Source organism: Sitophilus oryzae, unplaced genomic scaffold, assembly GCF_002938485.1.
Source record: "Sitophilus oryzae breed Bouriz unplaced genomic scaffold, Soryzae_2.0 scaffold_1002_pilon_pilon, whole genome shotgun sequence".
In the NCBI taxonomy this organism is placed as follows: Eukaryota; Metazoa; Arthropoda; class Insecta; order Coleoptera; family Curculionidae; genus Sitophilus; species Sitophilus oryzae.
Genome location: NW_022145619.1, coordinates 792,385 through 819,819, shown reverse-complemented (window position 1 = coordinate 819,819; position 27,435 = coordinate 792,385). Strand labels below are relative to the sequence as shown.

At 31.4% G+C, this 27,435-nt stretch overlaps 2 protein-coding genes, 1 long non-coding RNA gene and 1 pseudogene across 3 annotated transcripts; 1 reads left to right on the top strand and 3 right to left on the bottom strand.

Moving 5' to 3' along the window:
* Positions 1 to 846: 846 nt before the first annotated feature.
* Positions 847 to 2,764, bottom strand: LOC115885205 (annotated as a pseudogene).
* Positions 2,765 to 3,052: 288 nt separating this feature from the next.
* LOC115884692 lies at positions 3,053 to 3,431 on the bottom strand. Its single transcript, XR_004050604.1, has 3 exons — positions 3,396 to 3,431; positions 3,178 to 3,324; positions 3,053 to 3,076 (listed from the first exon to the last, which is right to left on the bottom strand). It is a non-coding gene; the product is annotated as an uncharacterized LOC115884692 (long non-coding RNA).
* Positions 3,432 to 5,244: 1,813 nt separating this feature from the next.
* LOC115887714 lies at positions 5,245 to 22,232 on the bottom strand. Its single transcript, XM_030907210.1, has 11 exons — positions 21,867 to 22,232; positions 17,252 to 17,410; positions 16,971 to 17,183; positions 16,393 to 16,627; positions 15,969 to 16,122; positions 14,732 to 14,999; positions 11,283 to 11,523; positions 8,507 to 8,713; positions 8,082 to 8,240; positions 5,709 to 5,972; positions 5,245 to 5,626 (listed from the first exon to the last, which is right to left on the bottom strand). The coding sequence occupies exons 1-11, from the start codon at positions 21,867 to 21,869 to the stop codon at positions 5,433 to 5,435; spliced, it is 2,097 nt and encodes a 698-aa protein (XP_030763070.1). The 5' UTR covers positions 21,870 to 22,232; the 3' UTR covers positions 5,245 to 5,432.
* A 2,574-nt stretch (positions 22,233 to 24,806) lies between these two features.
* On the top strand, positions 24,807 to 26,896 carry LOC115887635 (lipase member J-like). The gene is made up of 8 exons (XM_030907131.1): positions 24,807 to 24,924; positions 24,976 to 25,175; positions 25,346 to 25,535; positions 25,640 to 25,754; positions 25,804 to 26,047; positions 26,109 to 26,264; positions 26,362 to 26,592; positions 26,655 to 26,896. Exons 2-8 carry the CDS (start codon positions 25,023 to 25,025, stop codon positions 26,808 to 26,810), a joined length of 1,245 nt encoding a protein of 414 aa, XP_030762991.1. The 5' UTR covers positions 24,807 to 24,924; positions 24,976 to 25,022; the 3' UTR covers positions 26,811 to 26,896.
* The last annotated feature ends 539 nt before the right edge of the window (positions 26,897 to 27,435 follow it).

Genomic DNA, 27,435 nt, shown 5'->3' with positions numbered 1-27,435 from the left:
TATAATGGGGGTGGCAAAGTCAAATTTTAACAAGGGAGAGGGCAGTCTATCTTCTTTCTTTGTTTATGGTGTGCACTATGTGCGCATATTTGAAAGTGACACTTCTTACTAACAGCTAATAAACTGAAGGATTTGAAGGGCATGTTTAAAACAGTGACACATAATGCTGTTTAATATAAATTTTAATATAAATGTTATTCTCAATATATTTTTGTAATCTGTACATTTTTCTGTTTCCTCAATAGCCTGCAAATTTTTTGGAATACCACCCAAAATACACTTTTATTGAAATGCCTAATTGTTAACCCTTAAATTTATTTAGAGAAAAAATTTAAACCCTAGCCGGCCGGATAACCCTGGCAGCTATGGCCATTAAACCAACATACTACTACTAACCTAACCTACTATTATAGTGGTTTACAATTTATTAAATTATAGGAATATTCTCATTCATTATGGATTTGAAATAAATATGACAATAACCACTCAATGAAAATGCGGTTGCTTAACAATAATTCTAATTCCTGAGCTAAGCAAATGAAGCTAAATGTGTTCACCCTAGACCGTTATTCAGCAGCTACAAACCTATGATGAAAATATGCATGAAATTTACTCCCTAGCACACAGCCAGAGATATTGGTACCCAGGTAACAGTATCAAGTCTATTATAATGATTTTCTTTGCTTTAAATCAAATGTTTTTGGTGTTTTGTGCCATCCTTACCACCATCTTACCACTTTTTTCTCGCTAGCTCATGCGTCAAGGCATGGTCAAAGTCATGCCGTGTCAAGGCCGTGGTTTATCACGCGGCCTTGGTTACTCTCATCGCGCGTAAGAAGTTTCATGTCAAAACTTAATACTAATTGTAATTGTATTGTGTTGAACAGCTAGTGAATAATTAAAATATAAACAGTTTCCTAGGGCCCTTAAAAACATACCTTTGCGCGATACATCACAAATAAGATTCCAAGCCTTTGTATGTTCAGGTTCGAATGATTGCAATTTCACCACGCTGGCATAAGCTCTCTTTTTGAACTCTTCATCTTCATCAAAACGTTTTTTAGCTTCCTTATAAAAATTTTGTAGATCGCTTAAAGGTGGTGACTTGATTAAATAATCAGGAAATTTCTCCTGTAAATGCACTATCAACATGCCAAACTGCGTTCCCCAATCGCCAACGTGATTAATGCGCATAACGTCGTGGCCTAAAAATATGCATATCAATAATAAATAATTATAAACTGCAAATTACACACAGGGTGGTCCATTAGTGTGAGGAAGTCCAATATTGTCGTCATTGTAGAACATTTAAAAACAGTTTTATACAGATGTATGGTTTAAAATTTTAGAAAAAAAAAATGTTTTGTTGTATACAGGTTTTATTTAAATACAACAAACACCTGTATATTATTTTTCTTTTAGATGTAGAATTTTAAAATGAACATTTTTTTGTATTTAAAGTGTTCTTAAAGTATTAACGGCTCCGCAGATATTCGCGATATTGTAGTACATATGGCTCTTTGAACAGTAAATTTTTATCAAAGCAACCTAATGATTTTGTCTGAGATTTTACCATTGAAACACCATATGTACTAAATATAATGGTACATATACATTGGCGCGCCGCGAACGCGCGGCACACGCGCGTCGATTCGCCTCTATTGGTACGTGTTTCGTACGCGTAGTTGAGGTACGACCAACGCTCCGCGCACCAATGTATACATACCATAATACATCTAATATCTGTAAAACCTCTAAAAATTTAGGAACAGATTACTAAATCAAAAAATATTATTTTTTAATTTCTGCATCTAAACGAAAAATAATATACAGGGTGTAGTATTTAAAAAAATAGAGATACAACATTTTGTACGATTTTGTCGACGCCCTAAAAAATACCTATAGAATAATGTAAATTTTCAGCCATGAATTTATTCTTATTATTCTTGTTTAGGAATATATAGCCAAATATTAATAACGTTATTGTCACTCCAGTTTTAACCACTTTTCGGATGGTGTTCTTAACCATTAGAAAAAAACGGCAAAGTTATAATAAATCAGAAATAGAATGGCAATACTCCATAATACTTCAAATAAAATAATTGTACTATAATGTGCAAGAATTTTATGCTGAATACAATTATGTACAGAAAAATGGGTGATGAAACTTAAAAAAAACTTAAACTTTCATACCTTTGTGGACACCCTATATACAACAAAAATGTTTTTTAGGATATGCACCATTATATACTGTGCATCTCTATAAACTTTTTCATATCTTGCAACAAAGACGATATTGGGCATCCTCCCACTAATGGGCCACCCTGTACATATAGATTTTCAGACCCAACAGATTCATGTTTTATAGGATACATTCACATTTATAGGTTATCATTCCTCAGCCATCTATGAGACGCCTTTTTTAATCGTGTGGTACAATATATTTAAAAAAATTTGAGCGGTAACAAACTTACCCAAGTATTCCAATAGACGAGAAATACTATCACCAATAATTGTGGATCTTAAGTGTCCAACGTGCATCTCTTTTGCAATGTTGGGAGATGAAAAATCCACTAAAACCTTTAATTTTTTTACTACAGGAGGTTTAACTTCCCCAGATTCAAATATTGCGGAAAGGTATTTTTGAACATAATCCTTATTTAAAAAATATTTATAAAACCAGGTCCGGCTATATCAAGTTTGTTAACCAAAGGATGAGGTTGGATATGTTCAACAATCTGTTGTGCAATAACTCTAGGAGCAACTTTTTCTAAAAAATAAATTTATTATATATGAATTGAAATGTTAAACTTAAAATATAAATTAAAAACAATAACATACCTAACTGTTTGTATAGATTTGCCAATGCCATTGCTGAGTTACATTGATAATCACCAAAATTGGGCTTATTTCCTGATAATGAAATATCAATTATTAGTAAATCTATGTGAATTTCTGGACAAATAACTTAACAGCATTTCCAAATAATTTTTTTTTATTGTTATTATTTGTAAAATACTATCTTCCATTTCAATATTCTCATTTTTATTATTGGTTTCGAGCATGCCTTTATGGCCTACAAATATAGAATAAAAATAGAGAATTAATATTAAATAACTCATTTTCAATTAGTTTTGGTTTAGTTTGGTTTTTAATAATTAAATCGTCCATCCTTACCTGATTTAATACAGATAATCGATGTTTAAGTTTTATATTTTCTGTATACAGCTTGGATACTTCTGCATCTAAATTATATTGATTATTAATTTTTATACTGTTTTCTATTTCAGCTATTTGATTTTTGATATACCCTATCTGCTTTTCCTAAAAATACAAAAAAACATTTTTTTCTAGGTCAAAAACAAATCTAGTGTCTAGTGTGCGGCTTGACTTACCGCCTCGCAGGCTTCTTCGTTATATTTCTCAATAATGGCCAAACTCATAATAAAAAGTAAAATAATGAATAAATAATATAATTAATCTACAACAGTCTGACTTCCGTTTGTAATCTGATGTAATATCAGGTACAATCAGGTAATATACAAAAAGCTCAAAAAAATTAACATACGGTCTCTTGACTTTTGTCTTTTTAAAAACTTTTTTTTTTTTTTTTTTTTTTAATTATTTTTTCTTTTTTCAATTTCAATTTATTGGCTGTTGCTTGAAAGAGTACACTGGAATATAAGCCCAGGGCCAAGTGATAAAGAACATCTCTACCAGAGTCTCTACGAGTCGGCTATGATCTCTGATCGGGTCCGTTTCACTTTAGGGCTGTCCAAATTAACAAATTTTCTATAAAATAAAGTGGATATTCTGCCTTTTTAGACTAAAATAAAGAACTTGAGGAGGTGAGGAAAAATGCGATTTTTGTAAAATAAGCGAGAAAAATTTTCTAACCTCAAAAATAGTTTTGCGCTTTTTCATAACTTTTCGTGCAATGGTTTTTAAAGAAATCAATATATATAAAGTATATATAAAGAAATACCAAAAACACCAGAGACTAACCAACGCGATCAAAATACGCCTACGGCGTATTTTGATCACTGTTACCAACAACTCTAAATAAATAAAAAATGTACAAGGGTAGCGTAAATTTAAAAGCGTCCATGTTCCCGGTATGAGCATGCGCGTTAGAGCAACAAGACGCCATCCGTCAATCGGAACGTAAATATCGAACACCCGACATTACTGCGCCGCCTCCGCGTCAAAAATAGTACCCATTTCAGCCCATTTGTGTTATTTATTTTACAAAAACTGTTTTAAGAAATCGAATATTCCTCACCTAGTTCTTTCACAAATGTCTTTTACTTTGTTTTGGTAGCAAAATTTTTATTTTAAATGCAATCCTCGCGACAGCCCTAAAGTGAATCGTCACCCTCTGATCACTCTATGATCCGCTCCTAGAGGAAGCTGAGATCAGTGGTGCGAGTGGTGTGGTAGGTAGAGACCTTGGGTAGAGACTTGGTAGAGACCCATAGAGACCTTTGGTAGAGACCATAGTAGAGACCAAGAACGGTAAAATTAGCTGTTCTTGAGTAGAGACTACTAGCATGGTACAAAGAAAACAAGGTATGATCGATAGCGGCTCCAATTTCGTTAAGTTTGCGCATACCACCTGTGACGTCATACGCCATACAGAAAAATATCCATATTGTTCAATTGCCACTAATAAAAAAAGACCTAAAATAGGGAAGAATCAGGACATAACCCCAAAAGTTATGTCAAATCTTTGTCAAATTATCGAGCTTGACATTTGAAAAATTATTTTCGCGTTTATCGTGTCATCTGTTTGACAATTTGAAATTGGCGCGCGGAGCTTGCCGACCAATGGTGCCGTTTATCACCTGTGACGTAGTAACCAACCTGCGCAATATCATACCTTGTATTCTTTGTATCATGGACTACTAGAGACTAGGGACATTATTTTACCGTTTCGTCCCTTCACGCTAACTATGACGGTAACGTTATTCAAACGTAAAATTTTTCGTTGGAAAAAATCCATAGAAAAAATCAAGGGGAAAAAATATGGTAGGTATATACCGTATGATCGAAAAAAAATGGCGTCCAGTTGGCTATGAAATGACAATCGATGACATTTCCCATATAAATTTACATATAAAATGACAGTGATCTTCATTTCATAGCCATCGCTGACGCCGTTTTTATTCGATCATACGGTACTATGGGCATAAAAATAAGAAAGAATGTATTGGAGATATTTATTAAAAAAATATAAATAGGTGTAAAATACGCTTTATTATTATTCTTTATTTTTCTAAATATAAATTAAAATGTTATTATTAATTAATTAAAAAATGACTAGTCTAAAATATCAATATGTAATAAGGATAAATAGCAAAATAAACTATTTGTCCGTTGTTCTCTTTTATATACACAAAACCGAAAAAGAATACGCTTTATTCACCTCTATTTTACGGTACTGTAACGCTAAAGAATCTTTTTGGGTCGCCAACTTTCGGTTGAAATCTTAGATTAACGTGTTTTCCTTTTTGATCATCGATTTCAAAGAACGAATTCCAGTCGAGCAAATAGTAGAAACCCGTTTTGGCGGGTTCTGGTGTAGTTTCACGTTCCGTAGATTCCGTTACTGCGTCGCTTTTACCACCTAAAACAGATATAATTTAAAACAAGATCGTATTTTAATTTATTTTACAAAAAAAAACGTATATTTTTTTATATTAACTAACCGAACGAATCCTCTAAATCTTTTATAGATGGACTATCCTTAGTAGTTGTTGCTTCCGTCGATGCAGTTACTTCAGATTTCACAGTTGTACTTGAGTCTTGTCTTTTAACTTCATTTTTTCTTAAACCATCTACATCAAAATTAATTGGATTTAGGGAGTCTTGCTCGTTTAGAGGTACAATATTTTCAGCGGGTGTATTGGAGTTTGTTTTCAATCCATATCCAGCTGGATTAATATGTTGTAAGTCTTCTTTGATAATATTTTCTGTGGTGTTTGGAAAATGTTTAAATCTTTTTTTAATTTAAATTTCAGTCTAACACTGGGTTTTTACGCAACTGGTTACACAATGTTTAGGATATAATTTAGATACATATTTGAATCTTACAAGGATATTTCCAGGTTGACTATCTTTATAAAATATTTTCCACTTTCCGGCAGTTCTGGTTTAACCGGAAGTAGCTGTCAATTTATTGTTCAGCTAATCTCAATCAAGCTATCAATTATTATCTTAGATCCTATCGATAGATGGATAGAACCTTTGGATAGAACACTATATATTTTAAAATCAGTTTTGACAAACTGAAAATTGGAATTATTTTAAAAATGACTAGGTATTGGAACATTTGTACAGATGTTCATTCAGAACTGAAAAATAAAAAGAATATATATCTATATGTATACAGGGTGAGACTTAAATAAGTGCAAATATTTTCATGGCTAATAGATCTCGATAAAGACACATATTTTATCTTTACTGTTTTTCAAGTAAATCCAAAATAACCGAGTTATTTCACTTTGAAAATTTCCAAAAAAAAATATATATATAAAAAAAATATATATATTTTTTTTTGCTTAAATTTTGAGAACACTGAATCTTTTCTGGGTTTTCTTTCTTCTAAATTTAATCTACTACCTATATGTTGCTATATTATCAAGAAATTTTGTTTTTTTAACAAAAAACTAAAAAAACTTCCCAAAATTTTTTCAAAAAATTCCAAATTTTCACAAAGAAATTTTCGCGAGAAAAACTTATAACTTATAATCGTGTTTCTAGGGTCGATATACAGGGTGGTCCGAACTGTATTCCTGAAACTTCGACAGCATATCCTGCAAATAAAAATAAGTAAAAAAGTTTGTATAAATGTATGTACTAAAATGCTTAGTTTCGGAGATACCAGGGTATAGAAGTTTCATTTTTACTTCGATTTTTTCCAAATAATTTCTGAAATACCGTCAATATTTGGATAAAAATTGGTGTCTGGCAGTTTTTTGACATGAGAAATTTGATTTTGATGTTAATATGCTCGTGTTTGTAGGGGGCGCCATCTATAATGTGTTATAAGTGTTTTGAAGAGTAATAACTTTTCGTCCTTACCTGTATAAAACTATACTTAAAAAAACTACTGAGTAAAAAATATACATTTCCGTGGTTTTTTACGTAAAAAATGTCTCTTGGTAAAAATCGCTACGTTCTCAAGATATTTAGAATAGAATTAGTCAATACATGTCATTATTGACAAAAAATAAACATGTTGAGTAAATAGTGTTTTTTAAAAAAACAGTTGCCTGAAATAATAAATTTGGGAAATTTTTATTTTTTTTAAATTAATCATAAATTTTTCTGCGAAGAAGTGATGATAAAACAGTTTCTGTTGAACTTTTGTCACAAAAACATTCCAAATTTATGATTTCAGTCTAATAACTATTTAATCAACATGTTTAATTTATATCAATGATGACAGGTATTGATAATTTCGATTCCAAATATCTCGAGAACCAGTACTCGTAGCTATTTTTGCCAAGAGACCTTTTTTACATAAAAATCGTCGTAAATATATATTTTTTTTACTCCGTAGTTTTATACAGGTACGGACGAAAAGTTATTACTCTTCAAACCAGTTAAAAAATATGTAGGTGGCGCCCTCTACAAGTAGGAGTCATATTGATACCAAAATCAAATTTCTCATGTCAAAAAAGTTCCAGAAACCAATTTTCATCCAAATATTTACATTACTTCAGAAATTATTTGGAAAAAATCGAAATAAAAATGAAACTTCTACACCCTGTATCTCCGAAACTATGCATTTTAGGACATACATTTATACGAACTTTATTACTTATTTTTATCTGTAGAATGTGCTGCCAACCTTTGACTGCCCCTAAAAATATTTGCACTTATTCAAGACTCACCCTGTAGGTTTCCGAAAGTGCCAGCAGAGAGTAAAAAAATATTTTAGAAATAAAACACCAGGAAATATCCTTATCTTGAAACACTCAAATTCTAACTAATAATCTAAACTAGATCCTAAAACACTGCTAGTAAACTAGTTGCTCAAAAACTTTGAATTTTATGATTTACTTGTTCAGACTCACTATTGATTGGTTGTTCTCGAATTTTTCGTCCAGTTCTCGGCGTCGTTGATACGAATCCTATTTCTCCAAACAGCGACTTTAAATTATCTGGAATGACGTCTAGACTTATTTCATTCATTTTTAATGGCTCTTTTGAATCAATCAATGTAAGCTTCTTTCCTGAAGTGATATTATTACATTATAATATTTATGTTTTAGTTTATTGACAGTATTTATCACTATGAGTAAATCGAAGCAAAGTGAATTGTTATTATAGCAATAGAAATATAAATACAATTAAAAAATATATAAATTATATCGTGTGTCCAAGAATTCTGAATATGGAAAAAATCTATTTTATGTTTCTCAAAATTTTTTTGTTTTTGAACAAAACTTTTTTTTTCTTTATGTGTCTAGAATTCTTGGACACACTTTAAATATTATACCTGTTTTTGTTAACTTTCTTTCCTTAACGTTACTGTTGAGCAGACCAAACTGTTCTAAAAGTTTTTCCATGTCCTTCCGTGACTTAGAATCCTCCGGTAATGGTTTAAAACTAACATACGATTCGGGATTGGTCTCTGCGCTTTCGGGATTAAAGCTCAACATTTCAATTTCTTCTTTATTTTCTTTTTTACCATCGGAAAGTAGTCCTACAGGGTAAATCCTTAAAATTAATGGCTGCTTAAATATATCATTTATAATTTATATAAATATGTTAATTCCAAAACGCGCTAGATAATTTTTAACAAACATTAAAACAAAGATACCGTACGATCGAAAAAAACGGCGTCAAAGACTGCTGGGAATAACAACCGATGATAATTTTGGCAAGGTCAAGTCCTAAACGTCATTACTTGATTCATACTCTTATTTTTTAACAGCGTTTACTGCCAGTTTACTAGAAGGTTGTAGTTATTTTTATATCGAGTAAAAATAATTTTTAAAATTTTCATTTTTTCTAAATGACATCTAGGGCTTGACCTCTCCAAAATTATCATTGATTGTCATTCCCCAGCCGTCTTTCACGCCGTTTTTTTTCAATCGTACGGTACACGTCGTACCATCCCTGTGAATGTCTCTGGAAGTTGGTAAAGAGGAAAAATCATTGGTTTTGTAAAGTTTTATTATTACGCTGGTAGTCTGTTATAAATGTTATTTCTGTCGAGAAAAAAGGTTTAATATGTGATATATTAATGGACTGAGGAATATAGAAATATTAAGTATGTTTCTTTCTATTTTTTTTTCAATTTTAGTCATTTACTGATTACTGAAACACACGCTCACAAAATAAGTGTTTTTAGAGTTCACTACCACAAAAGGAAAAAACTATATACCGGGTGCGTCACAAAAGTGACTTACCTCCTATAACTTTTTTATTTTTTCAGATAAAAAAATCGAAATTTGGTATGTTAGTATATGACATAAATTAGCATTGATTAGCGAATTCAATTGTTTTTGGTCACTTCCTGTTTCACCGGAAATGACTACAACTTTTGATTTTTAAATGGCACCCTAGACATATTTCTACTTTATTTGATAGAAAATGACACTCTGAATAGTCATATGTCAACTTTTGACATTTTCGCGTATGGTATATTTGAAATTGTAACATGCGGTTCATAGCGACAATTTTACTAGAAATACCAAATGTCTGGTACCAAATTATTCGTAAAAAAATGCTTTTTCCAAATACGCTAATCAGCCAATATGATTTGAGCATCTTTTAACTGGCCAGGACAAGACACGAAAAATTAGACGAACAAAACAATTTTTCCAAGGCTCCTCGATTAAAAATGAGTGTTTTTAATACAGCCATGGCACTCTAGATTGAAATTTAAAACACGATTTGTTTTTAAGCGAAAATGTCACAAGTTGACATATATGTCATTCTATTCAGAGTGTCATTTTCTATCGAATAAAGTAGAAACTTTGAATAAGAAGACTAAGGAAGGAGCATAATGCTATCCATGTAGTGGGCGGAAAAAGCACCATAAAAGCACTCTAGGGTGGGGATCCTTGACAGTTCTGTTTGACGATTCATTTGACACATTTGAATTTGATTTGAAATTTTGTGTATTTGTCAGTCTTTACGGAGCTTATTTTATGTTATTTATTATTTATTCTACTACTGATAGTCGTAAAAAGGTAGTAAATCTAGATGGAAATTGTGGCAGCACTTAAATTAACAGTGACACTATCGCGATTTATCGAAAAAGACTCTAAAATAGTTGGTTGCGTAGCGTGCGGTAGATCTCGGCAAAAATTGAGTGAAATAATGGAACAACTTTTCGCTAGTAAGTGACTATATAATATACATACGTGTAGTAAACCGATCATTTATGAAATTCACTTAAATTAACTAAATTATATATTTTTCTTGCATTTTAGCTTTTATTTATTACTTGTCATAGATTAGATGTCAAAGAATTTAGATACGTTAATTTGACTTACCTGCTTCAGTAGCGTATCGGATGTTTGTGGTAATAAATACTTATTATAACTTATATATTTTTATAACAATTTTAATAACTACCAACATTTATTCACAACATAAAATAAAACAACAAATTATTGAGTCTACCCCACGTCTACCCTACATCATAGTTTTACATTTTTTAAATAAAATTAGAACGACACTGATAAACCGGAATTTAAGTCGGCCATATTTGAGGCCTATCGCGGTGTACCTAAGATTTTTGATATGCTCCTTCCTTAGTCTTCTTATTCAAAGAGTAGAAATATACCGAGGGTGTCATTTAAAAAAGAAAAGTTGTAGTCATTTCCGGTGAAACAGGAAGTGGCCGAAAACAATTGAATACGTCAATCAGTCCTAATTTATGTCATATACTAACATACCAAATCTCCTTTTTTTATCTAAAAAAATAAAAAAATTATAGGGGTGAGCCACTTTCGAGAGGCACCTGGTATACTATACATTTAATAAATCACAAAAAAGGGCCTTTATGCAAGGAACGGCGCCGGCGCTTAAACATGTTTTTTATTAATTTTGTGATGTATAGTTTTCGATTTATGACGAAGAATGAGAAAAAGCTGTTGTATGTACTTAAAAATTTGTACGGAACCCTCGTTGTGCGAGTCCTGCTCGCACTTGTCCGATTTTTTTTTATTTACGGTTACTTTCAAGTATCTTCTTACTAACTTTCCCCACAATCACGCTCTTATAATAGCCAATTAGATTTTTGATATGTGTTTACAAACCAAAATTTTTTAGTAAATCCTGCATATCTTGGGATAAACTTCCAGCTACTATTTCTGCGTCGGGCATTGCAGTTGTAGTGGACGTTGTTGGGCCGTATAATCCTATAGACGCTAAAATGTTTTGAATCTTTTCAGTTTCGTTTGTATCTTGAAAATGAGGTGCTGGAAAAACAGATTCGGAATCTCCTTGTATTGCACCCAGATTCAAATCGGCCACCACTTTTTTAAGATGATCTGGTACCTGAAACATTCATTTATGAGTTTTCAGTTAATTTCAACAATTTCCGACCACAGCGTTTCAACGGCAGACATCAGAAATTATCAGTCTGTATTTCACATTTTATCGTAATATTTAAGTATTTTATTTATTTTTTTTGAGACTATAAAAGACTCAGGTACAAGGTTTGTGTGATGTAACACTGTTGGGGTAGTAAAAAATAAGTGAAAAAGAATTCAAACTAGGCGTCGTGTTGTGACAATTTCAAATGTTAATAAAATTGCCGAAAAAATGTCAACGGACAAAGGAGAGCGTAATTAGGGCGTTGTTGGGTGCAATAACATTCAATAACTCAACTTTGCCGGATATTCAACTCTCCCGAAATAACATTTTATAGCTTCACAGTTTCTCGCACCGATTTAATCAAAAGCAAAAATGGATTCATTCGGATTCAAGCAGTTCGACGAAACAAGTGAGTACAGTACGTCTGTCCGTTCTGTAGGTACGGGGTATTCGTGAGAGGGGAAACGATATTCTCTCGATGTTCTTCATAAAAAATTAGGCGACGCGTCCCATCAATAAAAATTCGACAAATTTGCAAGTAGCCAATAAAACGAGTGGGCGGAGCGATTTGCGGTGACGTACTCGTCAAGTCGACGTATAAAATATATTGCTGTTTATTTAAATGTTTTTTGTCCGCATTCCTTTCATAGACACAGATCCAGCAGACGTACTGTAAACAAAGTGCTCGTTACATGATCACCAAAAAACACTATGAAAAGATAAAATATAATTTGCAATATTAATGGTATGCTTTTTTTAATCAACTAGTGATTAAATGTTTCATGAACATGTTCTAAAATTATACTTATGTACCTTTAAAAAATTTTGATATAGCCGAAATAGCCCCAATTATGCCCCACTAGCAAAACCGGTGATTAAAACTATGCTCGCTACCGTAGTTGAATTGATCTGAAAAGTTTTTTTAGCTGGAATAATAAATTATAATACTAGTTAGACCTTCTAAGATATCAAATTATTTACTTTTTTATCTTTATTTTTAGAATTTTCACAAATTATACTTCCTAACAATATTTTTTTAGAATAATTAAATAATAAATTTTTCGTATACTCGCTATTTAATTCCGTGTATTTGTATATGTTACGGCAAAAATGGATACTTGGCCAGTTTTCAAACCAGCCAGCTATTTTGCAAACAAATAGCAAAACCAACACCACAAACTGACACCTAACCAACAAAATAACAGCGCTTTTTGCAAAATAGCTGGCTAGTTTAAAAACTAACCAAGTATCCATTTTAGCCGTAACATATGTATACAGGGTGTCCCAGGCTGAGCGTGCATTAGAAGTTTCTCGAGAACTATAATATCTAGATCGGAGATTTTTTGCACATTACTGTTTCGCAACGAGATCTATCCATTAAAAATATTTTCAATAGGACGGCAATCCGGAAATAGCGGAAGTTGACAGCAACTTTCTTATTTTAAATAGGTACCCCCATTTTTTACTACATACTTAAATTCTCTGTAAAATTTTATGAATTTTGATATCAAACACTCTATACCTAACATTAACCGTTTTTGAGAAAAAAAAATATTTAAAATTTATTTTTGAATGAAAAAAACTACTTGTCAAAAAATCTGTATAGCCTAAACGACAAATTTAGTGATTACCACGATCACTATGGCATAAAGCGAAGACATGTGGCTATCTATTTCAAAAATTAAATTGTTCGAAAGTCATATAATATTGACTGTAGCTGTCATGGAATTGAGCGATTAAAACATTTTCATAAATCATTTTTTTCAAATGGAAACTAACTTTTTTTATTTCACTAGTGAAAAGGTTTTTTAATTCGTTACTATACCTAAAATAAATCGTTTTTAAGTTATTTAAGATTTAGTTTTAAAGGGTATATTTTTTTTTTTTAACCAGTAGCCATAGATAAATAGCTTATGACTTTAAACGTCACACGATGTAAAACTATATCTGGCCATGTCATATTGCCATTAGCTATCACTAAAATACGAGATATATTTTTATCAATACACTTTATAAAGTTTTACCAGCAGTATTTATAATATACAAAATTCAAATAATTGTTTTTTTAACAGAAGGATATAAATTGTCTGATGCTTTGACACTTAATGTCAACGGAAGCTAGATAAAATCAAGAAAAAATTACGCTTTAAAACTAAATCTTAAATAACTTAAAAACGATTTATTTTAGGTATAGGAACATGTACAATCAAAAAGTAACGAATTAAAAAACCTTTTCACTAATGAAATAAAAAAAGTTGGTTTCCATTTGAAAAAAATGATTTATGATATTTTTTTAATCGCTCAATTCCATGACAGCTACAGTCAATATTATATGACATTCGAACAAATTAATTTTTGAAATAGATAGCCACATGTCTTCGCTTTATGCCACAGTGACCGTGGTAATCACTAAATTTGTCGTTTAGGCTATACAGATTTACTATTACAGAAGTTTTTTTCATTCAAAAATTTTAATTTTTTTTTTCAAAAACGGTTAATGTTAGATATAGAGTGTTTGATATCAAAATTCATAAAATTTTACAGAGAATTTAAGTATGTAGTAAAAAATGGGGGTACCTATTTAAAATAAGAAAGTTGCTGTCAACTTACGGTATTTCTGGAAGTGCCGCCATATTGAAAATATTTTTAATCGATAGACCTCGTTGTGAAACAGTAATGTGCAAAAAATCTCCGATCTAGATATTATAGTTCTCGAGAAACTTCTAATGCACGCTCAGCCTGGGACACCCTGTATACTAGTTGTTTATGATATTCTATATTATACCTGGAAACGATATTATTATACCTGGAAATAACTTTAACTTGTAACATTCAAATTTGTATATAAATTAAATTCTTAAAAAAAAATGAACCGGTAGCGTGAGAAACCATTATACAGGGTGTTTCAAAAAACATAGCCATCTTGGAAGAAAATTATTAAAAAAAAACAAACGAAATGAAGACTTTAACGCCCTGTAGCTACCATAGATAAGAAAAGTGTAGCTACAAAACAAAGCAGAATCGGACCTATGTATGTTGATGTAAAAATAAAATTTATTTTTACGGGAGGAATCTGCTCACGGGACATGTTTTGTGAAACACCCATCTTATTTGTATTCATTGTATTCATCTTTATTATCAATTGCAATCATCAAAAAAAAATTATTACCTCAATTTCTATGGAAGGTTCAGACAAAGAACTCAGTTTAGTACTCTCAGCTTTATTAAGATCAGACGCGGAAAGAAATATTTCTTGCTGTTCATTTTCCTGAGGCAACAGATCTTCTAATTCGGCATTAATTTGAGAGGGCGGTATTTGGGCTTGAGACGCAAACTTTAAACCTGTACCAGGTACGTAAACTGGCGATGGGTTTGTATAGTCTATAGGGTATTTATGGTTAGGGTATTTTATTTCCTTCACAGGTTTTACCCGTTTCCTAAAAAGGCATACATGCAAAATAAAGAGAAAGAATGCTTGGATTTCGAAAGTAATAACTTTAACCGTTGATTGAAAGAATGGGGAAGATACGCAACCTAATGGGCAAATTCGTGATAAGGATGGTTTGATTTCCCCTTACGTCTCAAATGCTGTACGGTGGAGACACCAATAGTTCTGCGGTCAACGCATAAAACACTTATTTTCTCTAATTCGGTCAGCGAAGGCATATCGAAGACGGTGTGGATCTGAAAGCGACAGTGTTGCCATATTAAAATGTATAATATCTGTATACGTTTGACGAAAATATCCTTGGATGAAAAATCCGCATTTATGCATTGAAATTAATGTATTCGTGTTAAAGAGAGAATAAACAACAAAAATAAAAATTCTTTTATGATCGAAAAAAGTCGTTTAGTTGGCTTGGAAATGAGGATTAATAATTGACATTTACCATAATATTTTGCATATGAAATAACATCGATCTTCATTTCCAAGCCAACTCTGACGCCGTTCTTTGTTTAATCATATAATATTATATTAAATTGTTTAATGATAGAAAATCCATATTATTAACGTACTGTACCCGTAAATCTACGGATCAATCAAAAGTTCTGGCAACACTGTCTCCTGCAACCACTCACTCTGTCGACTGAAAGCAGAACCACGGCATATAAAATAAGAACTACGGTACAGTAGGTACAGTATTGTTTATCCGCTGCAGTGTAAACTACAATCAGCGCGCAGCGGCGTAAAGCTACACTAAATCTCGGAATTCTCGGACAGGCTGAGGGTAACGCCAGCTACATCTGGGGCAGGTTTTGTGCCTCGAAATCTCCCATAAGGTTGCGCATCTTCTTATTTCTTCAATCAACGCTTTAACTTATACCATTCAATTGTGTATATCTAAATTAGATCATAGAAGCTTGATTGCCAGTTTGCCAAAAACCCTTTATAATAGGGATGTTACCTTGGATGATAAGTTGTGACTGTCACTGCTTCTGTAGTACTCAGATTAGGTGTGTGTTTTCTTCTTAATTGAGGCGTAGATGAGATCTTGGTCGTAGACAATTGTTCAGTTGTGCTAATCTCGCTTGGCGTTGTTGTTTTAAATTGCACATTACCTTTAAAACAATAAAATATTATATTTTTTCTTCAAAATAAAACACTAATTCTCCACGATACTCCAAAATACTTTACTTCGGCGCCAACCATATAGAATCATCAACAGATTATTATAACTCATCTGCTAACATGGTTAGCGAAAAGCGCGTCCAGTGCAAAAGTAAAGTGTTTTGGTGTATTGTGGAGAATGAGTGTTTTAATTTGCTATTGTAACACCAAAGATTCCAAGCCCCAACTGTAATGTTATTTCTATATTTTATTTATAATACCTCTAAAAGGTCTTTTCTTTTGAATATCTTTTCTTTGTTTATTCTCACTACTATTCGTTGTTGACTTTCTATGAAAATAAATCCTTGCAGTAGAAGTAGTGGGAGGAATAGTAGAAGTATCGGTTAAACTGGTGCTAGTGGTGCTAGTTGTAGGTATTTTTCTAACTTGTAATTCTTCATTTTTGTCATCTACTATCGTTGTTATAGGATTTCTAGTATAGAATTCTTCCATAATCTAAAATAACCAATTATTTAGAAAGAATTAAATCATGTTTATGTATTAAGTAATATCAGCAAATACTTAGTAAATCAGCTCACACTTAGAAAGTTAGAAAGGATACATTTATACGTTAACTTGTTCTAAAAAGAAATAAGTAAAAAAAGCATCTAAAAATTAAAGTAGAATTAAAAAAAGAAGAAGAAAGAGACAAAATATAAAGGAAAAAAGAGAAATAAAGTAAAATAATATAAAATAAAGAAAAAAAGAAATAAAGTTATGAGTAACAAATCTGTAATAACGTAACTAGTACAGCTTTATCTCCAAAGTTCATATTGTCTTAAGGGTGTAAGGTTTTTACCTGTCCGGTTTCCATAGGTGTATAAGCCTTCACTAACATGAGTGATTTAGGGTCCCTGTAGGTTTGCTTACTAAAACTATCACCTAAATTATCACCATACTTTGTAATGTTTTCCAGTATATCCAGAATTTCTCCTCTGGTCAATCTAGGAAGTTGTGGATTCGATTTTATAAGATCTTCCACCTCTTTAACTGTATTTTCAATATTTTGTACCTAAAAAAACAAAAAGAAATACTTTTTCAAATCTTATTATTTAGGTTTTGAGCAATTATATCTCCTACTTCGACATTGTTATTGATCGATCTTTGCACTTTGATACTAGTTGGAATATCATTCACCTCTTCGGGAGACGAAAAATCGACAATTTGACTAGTTTGAATATTTTGCGGAAATGTATAAATGCTTCCGACATACCAGGCTACAAGCAGTATTCGAGATATCTGAAAATATGATTATATAATTATTAAACTCATATTTAATAGTGAAAGGGTAATTTCTACAAAATGTAGCAATGTAAAATATATAGTGGTGAAAATAGTAATTATCTACAACATATAGAATAAAATAAATTACTCTTATATAACATACGTTCTGGTATAATTTAATGGTAGATATACTGTATGATCGAAAGAAAACGGTGTGCAGTTGGCTTGGAAATGATGATCGTTGACATCCATATAATTTTACTTACGAAATGACAGCCATATGACAGCAATCTTCATTTACAAACCATCTCTGTCGTCGTTTTTTTTTTTGCGGTCGCATGATATCTGAGTTTGAATAACATTAGCAATGCTTTATTAAAATATATACAGGGTGAGTCTTAAATAAGTGCAAATATTTTCAACCCCAGAAACACGTCTGTTGCGAAAAAAAATTGAAAATTTGGAATTTTTTGAAAAAATAATTTGAAATTTTTTATTTTTAAGTTAAAAAACATAATATAAGTCGCATAGTTTCAAAACCCGACAAATCTATTTTCGAGAAAAATTAGTTATATACCGGATACGTCTCAACAAGTATTTTAAGTCTATATGGTCTCAACAGTGGCTCACCCCTATAACTTTTTTATTTTTTCGGATAAAAAAACGAGATTTGGTTATATGAAATAAATTAGGGTTGATTGACATATTCAGTTGTTTTTGGCCACTTCCTGTTTCACCGGAAATGACAACAACTTTTGATTTTTGAATGGTACCCTCGGTATGTTTTTCCTTTATTCGACGGAAAATGACATTCTGAATGACATATCATATGTCAACCTTTGACATTCTCCCTTAATAAAAAATTGTATTTTAAATTTCAATATAGAGTGCCATAGCTATGTTAAAAACACTAATTCTTAATCACTGAGCCTTTGGAAAAACAGATTTGATCCTCTAATGTTTTTATATAGTGTCTTGTCCTGACCGGTTAAAATCATATCTCAATTTTTAGCCGACCATACCAATAGGTATGGTAGGCTATTCAGATCGGCAAAATAAATACAAAATATTTTCATGGTGTCTGTCTGTCCGTCCGTCTGTCCGTCTGTAACACGATAACTCAAAAACCGCTAAACCGATTTTAACCAAATTTGACACAAAAATACTGTGGCACCCGAGAATCTGGCCATTAGTTTTTGGTGGTGGGGGGTGGTAAGGGGGTATGGGAGGAGGTTAAAATTTTTAAAAAATCGTAACTCCAAAATTACAGAAGCTAGCAAAACGCGGTTTTCAAATTAAGATTAGGAATAGTATTTGCAACAAAATTTGTTATAACATCAAAATCAATCAAAGTCGCAGTTTTTGAGATAAAAAAAAATTGGCGCCGGGAGGCACGTATAGCCGCCCATACTAAAATATGTTAATATCTCGAAAACTGCAACTTTGACTGATTTTGATGTTATTACAAATTTTGTTGCAAATATTATTCCTAATCTTAATTTGAAAACCGCGTTTCGCTAGCTACTGTAATTTTGGAGTTACGATTTTTTAAATTTTTAACCCCTCCCATACCCCCTTACCAACCCCCCACCCCCACCAAAAACTAATGGCCAGATTCTCGGGTGCCACAGTATTTTGTGCCAAATTTGGTTAAAATCGGTTCAGCGGTTTTTGAGTTATCGTGTTACAGACGGACAGACAGACAGACAGACAGACACCATGAAAATATTTTGTATTTAGGTCATTTATAACCCAAATAACTCATTTTGAGTGAAATTAAAAAAATGTTTTTTTGCCAGTCTTAATAGTCTACCATACCTATTGGTATGGTCGGCTAAAAATTGGAAAAATTCCTTTACTTTGAAACTAACAGAACTGCCTACCAACTTTTTATTAACATATTTTAGTATGGGCGGCTATACGTGCCTCCCGGCGCCAATTTTTTCAAATGGTACGAGGGTGGCTCATTGGAATATTTGGAAAAAGCATTTTTTACGAATAATTTGATACCACACACTTGGTATTTCGAGTCAAATTTTCGTTACGGACCGCAAGTTATAATTTCAAATAAGCCATAATGTGAAAATGTCAAAACTTGACATATGATATGTCATTCTATTCAGAGTGTTATTTTCTATCGAATAAAGTAAAAAAATACCGAGGGTGCCATTTAAAAATCAAAAGTTGTAGTCATTTCCGATGAAACAGGAAGTGACCGAAAACAACTGAATACGTCAATCAATCCTAATTTATGTCATATACTGACATACCAAATCTCGTTTTTAACTGAAAATTTGCATGGGATTTCTAACGCCGATGCACCACCCGGTATAAAAACAACTATTTTTTAGTTACGTCCTTTGAATAAGAAGACTAAGGAAGGAGCATAATGCTATCCATGTATTCATGCATGGTGGGCGGAAAAAGCGCCATAAAAGCACTCTAGGGTAGGGATCCTTGACAATTCTGTTTGACGATTCATTTGACGCATTTGAATTTGATTTGAAATTTTGTGGATTTGTCAGTCTTTATGGAGCTTATTTTATGTTATTTATTATTTATTCTACTAGTGATAGATGTATAAAGGTAGTAAATCTAGATGGAAATTGTGGCAGCACTTAAATTAACAGTGACACTATCGCGATTTATCGAAAAAGGCTCTAAAATAGTTGGTTGTGTAGCGTGCGGTAGATCTCGGCAAAAATTGAGTGAAATAATGGAACAACTTTTCGCTAGTAAGTTACTATATAATATACATACGTGTAGTAAACCGATCATTTATGAAATTCACTTAAATTAATTAAATTATATATTTTTCTTGCATTTTAGCTTTTATTTATTACTTGCCAAAGATTAGATGTCAAAGAATTTAGATACGTTAATTTGACTTACCTGCTTCAGTAGCGTATCGGATGTTTGTGGTAATAAATACTTATTATAACTTATCTATTTTTATTAGAATTATATATTTTTATAACAATTTTAATAACTACCAACATTTATTCACAACGTAAAATAAAACAACAAATTATTGAGTCTACCCCACGTCTAGCCTACATCATAGTTTTACATTTTTTAAATAAAATTAGAACGACGCTGATAAACCGGAATTTAAGCCGGCTATATTTGAGGCCCATCGCGGTGTACCTAAGATTTTTGATATGCTCCTTCCTTAGTCTTCTTATTCAAAGGTTACGTCTGGTTACGGTGCATATTTTTATGTGTCATTCTGGTGTCATTAAATAAAGTGTGTCAATGGTATGTCAATTTATTTAACAATAATTCATTTGCCAATGCAAAAGAATGATAACACACGGTAATAAATTATTCAAAATAACGCAACTCTATAAAGCTATTTCTCAATTAAAAATGTAATTAAAATACATTTATGTTAATGGTTTTGGTAACTTTGTTTTGACAAACTATTTGTATACCAAAAATCGATATACTATATACAGTTATTTAAGAAAATTGTTAAACCCAGTTAAACCGGTTGGTATGGTATTATAAGTAAAACACCCTATACCGGGTGGTGGTATCCTTAGATTAAAAATGTGGTATCGGCGGCGGCGTTGGAAACATAGGAAATCCCCTGCAAATTGTGAACTCTCCAAATATTGACTCCCCTATTTATTGTACAGCGAAGACGTAAATTGGGTTTTTAAAGGTCTGAGTATGCTGAATGGAATACACATCAGGAGCGCCGACTGCGTGGGTGCCCATGAGGGGAAAACAGTGGGTGCAGAGCACCCATGAACGTAAACATCAAAACTGATCAGTTTAGTAACTTTAAGCGACACTTATCTCATACACTGCAAGTCCAGACGTCGGTCAATAACTGTAAAAAATCCTTTGATACATGCATGATGCGCACTGTGGTAGTTTTTCGAAGAAATAAATTTTAATAGTTTCTAGTTAAAAAAGTTAAAAGTTTCCTCGGCTAGTCTTAGGTAGGTAGTTAAACAAATCTTGTTTTTCAACTTTTCAATCAGCAAGCAAATTGACATGAATCGTTATAGAAAATAGCCGTTAAGCAAACATAATTAAAAATAGATAATAATTATATACTGGATGTTCCGTTAAAAATATATGTTATTTTTATTTGTCACATTCTTTTTTGGAGTACGCGGGCGGGTATGTATATGTATCGTGGTATGCTATTTATTATTTTACAACTTTTAATCGCCTATTGTCTACCATACCATTGGCCATTTTGATTGCACCACCCTGTACATAATAATAGAAATAATTTAGGTAAAATTAAAAATTTGAAAAAAATGTTTTTTTTATAATTTAATGATAATAATTTAATAAATTTATATGTAAAATAGTTTTTATTTTTATAAAACAAATACAGGGAGCAAGCTAAATTGGTCCATTTAATAACAGATTTCTTAAATTCCTATCGCATCAGATCTCTATAATTTCTCTATAACCGGGTAAAATATAGGTATATGACGGGCCGACTTACCATAATTTTACTTTCGCAATCACTTTCTTTTTCACCAATAATCGAAATTTAAATTTAACTATATGATTATCATTAAAAACTATAAATAAAAGAATGGCCTATAAGCGCTATCGAATCACTGTTGGTTTAGAGTTTATTGCAAGTAATAGTTCGTTACAAAAAATATACATTTATCGATTATGTATACTTATAAGAAAAAAACAATTATAAACCGAATTAACAATTCAAGGCAAACAATAACTTTCACAAAACATCCGAGTTGGCGGCGTGCTGCAGCACAAGAAGTAGTACGCTTGACTAGAACAGTTAAGATAATTGCAACACTATCGGATAACTACAAGAGCAAACGGGGATTTTCCCCCAACACCTCTATTTCAAACTAAGTAGGGAAATAAGGCATGATGTCTTTATTAAGTAATTATCGCTATTTCAATATACACTCACCGGCACGAAAAACGGCCACCTTATACTTTTGACATAGTTTTATACAGGGCGTTTCAAAAAACATGTGCCATCTCTCGTGGGGAGATTCCTCACGTAAAAATAAGATATATTTGTCATATCAACATAGGTCCGATTCTGCTTTGTTTCGTAGCTGTAGGGTGTTAAAGTTTTAATAATCTTTAGATTTGTAATAATTTTCGATTTTTTTCAAGTTCTTTTAGTGATTTGAATAAAATATTGTGGAGAAAAGTTACTATAAGTGCTACATATTTTAATGTTAAAAAAATTCATCAGGGACGTACATGTGGGTTATCACTGGAATATTTAAAAAAAAAACATGTGCGCCACTGACTTTTTTCTTTTGATATAAAAATTGTGTCGGCCGTTTAATGCCAATTAAAAGTTACATTTTGATATTTTGTCGAATTCTGCCTCATTGAAGAGATAAACACAATTGTATTGATTAGAATAATAATTAATAAAATTAAAATAAAATAAATAAATTATATATTTTACTTAATTTATTATTAAATATTATTACTATTAGTCCAACATACAGCAATTTCAAATAAAAAAAATAATGGTATTTAAGATAATTATAAAAAATCTAATTTAAAAATTTTATAATGTCCTGTAACTCTAAAACTTTAAGCTAGCTAAATTTCCATACCCATGTTTATATTTTTTTCATATCTTTTGATGAAGAATAAATGAGTACTTATTTAAAACTTTCGCAAGTTAATGATATTACATTTATTTAAAGATTGCTATTAGACTTGGATCAAAGCAAATTAATAAAATTGCGTCTAGCTGATCAAGGAGGCCGAAATCGACAAAATATTCAGAGACAACTTTTAATCGCCATTAAACTTCTTATGGCGCGTTCTCACGACACGTGTACTTAGCAAGTACCGTATGATCGAATAAAAACGGCGTCAACGATGGCTATGAAATGAAGATAGCTGTCATTTTATATGTAAAATTATATGGGAAATGTCATCGATCGTCATTTCCAAGCCAACTGGACGCCGTTTTTTTCGATCATACGGTATTTTTTACTGGCCTACAGGGTCTGGCGGGAGTAGGTACGGCGTAGTTCCTATAAATAACAAAGAAATTCTGTATAAATGCCCGATGCACCGTGTATACCCTGTATATCAATTACAAATGTTTGTCAAGTACACGAATCGTGAGAATGCACTTTTTACACTATTTCGCTAACAAGATAAAAAAAAATCAGTGGCGTACATGCTTTTTTTAGAAAATTATTCCCATAGAGTTAAAAATTAATTATTCCAGTGATAATCCATATGCACGTCCCTGGTGTTAGCTATTAAATTTGTCGCATTTATAGTAACTTTTTCCCTCAAAATTTCGAAACGTTAAAAGTACTTGGAAGAAAATTGTAATAAATCGAAAAAATATTAAGACTTTAACACCCTGTACCTACGAAATAAAGCAGAATCGGGATATGAAAAATAAATCTTATTCTTACTTGAGGAATCTCCCCACGAGAGATGGCACATGTTTTTTGAAACACCCTGTACGTTGTGAAATATATGTTGTGTAGGGGATAGATTTTGATAATTTTTTAAGCAAATTGTAGCTAAATTATTTGACTTTTTAGTATCCCTTTCTAAAATGTTTCTAAATTAAAAATGAAAGTTTACATCTGTCAATTATACGAAGGAAAACAAAATGTTGATATTTTGACAAAAGTTTGAAAGACCCAGGGGCGGAACAGGAATTTATTTTAGGGGGGCCCAAAATAAAAAGCAATGTAGAATATGCTTTTTAGGGTGCCGTTTTTAACCCAAAAGCCTAATATTTTACACAATTTACAGATTTCAGGGGGGGGGGCGGGCCCCATGGGCCTCCCTCTGTATCCGCCACTGGAAAGACCCTGTGGAATATTTTAACAAAGCAAGCAATAAATAATTTTATCATTTAGGTGTATCTTTTCTCGATATAGTTTTTTTTGTTCATCTCAAAAGCTTAATTAAAGATATTGGATTTTGAAAGACATTAATATTTTTTTTTCGTAATTTTACGTTGAAACCATGCCCTTGCTTTTGGTCCTAGTCAACAGACTTATGAAATAGTTTTTATGATTCATGTAATGTTACTGTCGTTGAAAAATCTTTAAAAATAAAGTTAAATTTATTTTTAAAGATTCTTTTGATTTCTTCAAATATATATATTTTGTCTTAGATTCTAATAAAATATTAATATAAAATTGACATTTTGTTTGTTTTATCTTGAATTAATTCAAAACAATAAAGCAAGTTGCAAACTATTCATATTTGCTGAATTAGTGATCAAAACAATAGTTGCAATTTGCTTTGTGGTTTTGAATTATTCAACATATGCATCTGTAAATAAACCTGTTAAATTATTGCGATTTGAATGTAGCGCTAAATAAGGATTAGTACCACCACGCATCACGAGCGTCGCTACAAAATAAGTTTTAGCAGGAGATCTATGGTCAGATGGTTTTTTAAGATCTATGGTTATTTAAAATCTGTGTTAAAAATTTAAATTGTTCTCGGTTTAAAATTGTGCAGTTTTTTTCTCTAAGATACTATTTATTTAAATTTTAAATGTAGGCTTTCAGGTGTGTGTAATATAAAAAAGTATCAAATTTAATAAGAGATATATCTGACAGGCATCTACATAGATGAAATATCTAGATAAGAATTTATTTATATAAAAATGGATAGGAAAAAAATCTTAACTGGAATTGTGTGCGTATTCTTTTTATCATTTCATGGTGTTCAGGGGGTTCAGTTGTCTACCCAGTCATCGATAAAAGAAAATGGTATTGTCCAAAATATTAAATATAACCCAGATCTCGAATTAAATGTGGTATGTATAAATTTTTTAATTGTTTTTTGGTATTAACTGTGGTATTAATAATGTAGGTATATATCACAAATAGGAATATAAACAGTTAAAATAAAGCACACTCTAAAATATTTAATTCACTTATACTAACTATTTAGTATCACTACTGACTATTTAATTTCATTATTCAGCCACAGATAATTGCTCGTCACGGATATCCTTCTGAAACTCACATAGTTTCAACAGAAGATGGATATTTGTTAACGTTGCATAGGATTTCAGGATCCAAAAATGGAACGTTAGGCCATACACCAGTTTTTCTCCAACATGGGCTATTGGGAAGCAGTGGTGATTGGATTATTAATGGAAATCGGTCTTTAGGTAGAAACTTTAGCATATATACTATATGAAGCGTGTCTTTTAATATTCTATTAAGATGTAGGTAGTTTTTAGATACAAAAATTAACTCATTTTATCTATTTTAGGATTTGTTTTAGCCGATGCTGGATACGATGTATGGTTAGGTAATGCAAGAGGAAATACTTATTCTAAAGGGCACATATCCTTGTCAGTGAAAAGTCCACAATTCTGGAATTTTAGGTATATCATAACTTATTATACTACACAAGAATAATAAAATGTGTTCTAGCTGGCATGAGATGGGAACAAAAGACCTACCAGCCTGTTTTTCCTATATAATGAAAAAAACTAATCAGCAAAGTTTACATTATATTGGACATTCAATGGGTACAACAATGTTTTTTGTTTTTGCTTCGACCATGTCAGATATGGCCAAGCATATTAAATTAATGATTGCATTGGCACCAGTAGCAAATATGACTCACATTAAATCACCTATTCGGTACTTAGCACCATTCTCCTATGATATACAGGTCTGGATAATATAAAATTTCCCTACAAGTGCTTTTCTCTATTTTTAATTCTATTTTTTAGTGGATTTCAAAGTATATTGGTCTGAATCAGTTTCTACCAAGTGATAAATTATTGAAATTTCTCGCTTACGACTGTGAGATTCTAAATATTGACAAAGCTGTATGTGAGAATATCCTTTTTGTTATTTCTGGCTTTGATAAGAAAGAATTAAATCAGGTAGGTAAAATTATACTAAAGATATTGTGTTGATTAAGGCTAATTACTCCCGTTGATATATTGATATTATTTTTATTATTATATTTATATTTTATAGGATATATTACCGTTAATATTCACCATGTTACCAGCAGGAACATCGACTAAAACTGTGTTACATTATGCACAAGAAATTAAAAATAATGGGATTTTCAGAAAATACGATTACGGTGCAGAAGAAAACTTAAAAATCTATGGTCAAACAGTTCCTCCAAAATATAACATATCTAATATAAAACCAGAAGTTTATTTTATGTATGGAATGAACGATTGGCTTGCTAGTTATATTGTGAGTAAATTGTGAAGAAAAACCTCACATAACTCTTGTTAAAACAATGAATGTTTTTTTAGGATGTGGAAATATTAGCCAAGAATGTTCCCAATCTTCAAGGACTATATAAGGTGCCCATGGATAGTTTTAATCATATCGATTTTATATTTGGAAAAGACGCTGATACATTAATATATCAACCTATCTTAAAATTACTAGGTTCCCCAAGTCTTTAAGGAATTATTTTGTCATTGTTATCATTTATTATTGTTATCATTTATATTTTTGTAAATAAAGAATTTATAATAAGTATGAATATGAATAGCTGTCTGATTGCTTTGTTTCATAGTACCGTATGATCGAAAAAAGAAATGGCGTCAGCGATGGCTATGAAATGAAGATTGCTGTCATTGTATATGGGAGATGTCATAGATCGTCATTTCCAAGCCAACTGGACACCGTTTTTTTTTGATCATATGGTATTATATTTAGTCTTTGGCCTTTGGTATACCTACCTAATTTTTACTTTTTTATACCTGCAATAACAGCTGTTTTTCTCAGCTAATTTTATTACAATTTTTGTGCAAATTAAAAATAAAAGTGACACTACATGATTTACAGAATTTATTGTCCAAAGTAAAAGCGTAAAATTACATAAATGCATTAGGTAGATATTGAATAAATATGCCTATAATCTTTATTATTTTATGCCCACAATAGCGTAGGTATTAAGGTACATAGTAGTTTTAATTTTTCAAGTGTTTATTAGAAATAAATTTGATACCTACCTACCTTTTCTCCTTACTAAAAAAATATTTTTAATCAGAAACGAGTATACACAATCTGTCATGCGTCTATCCA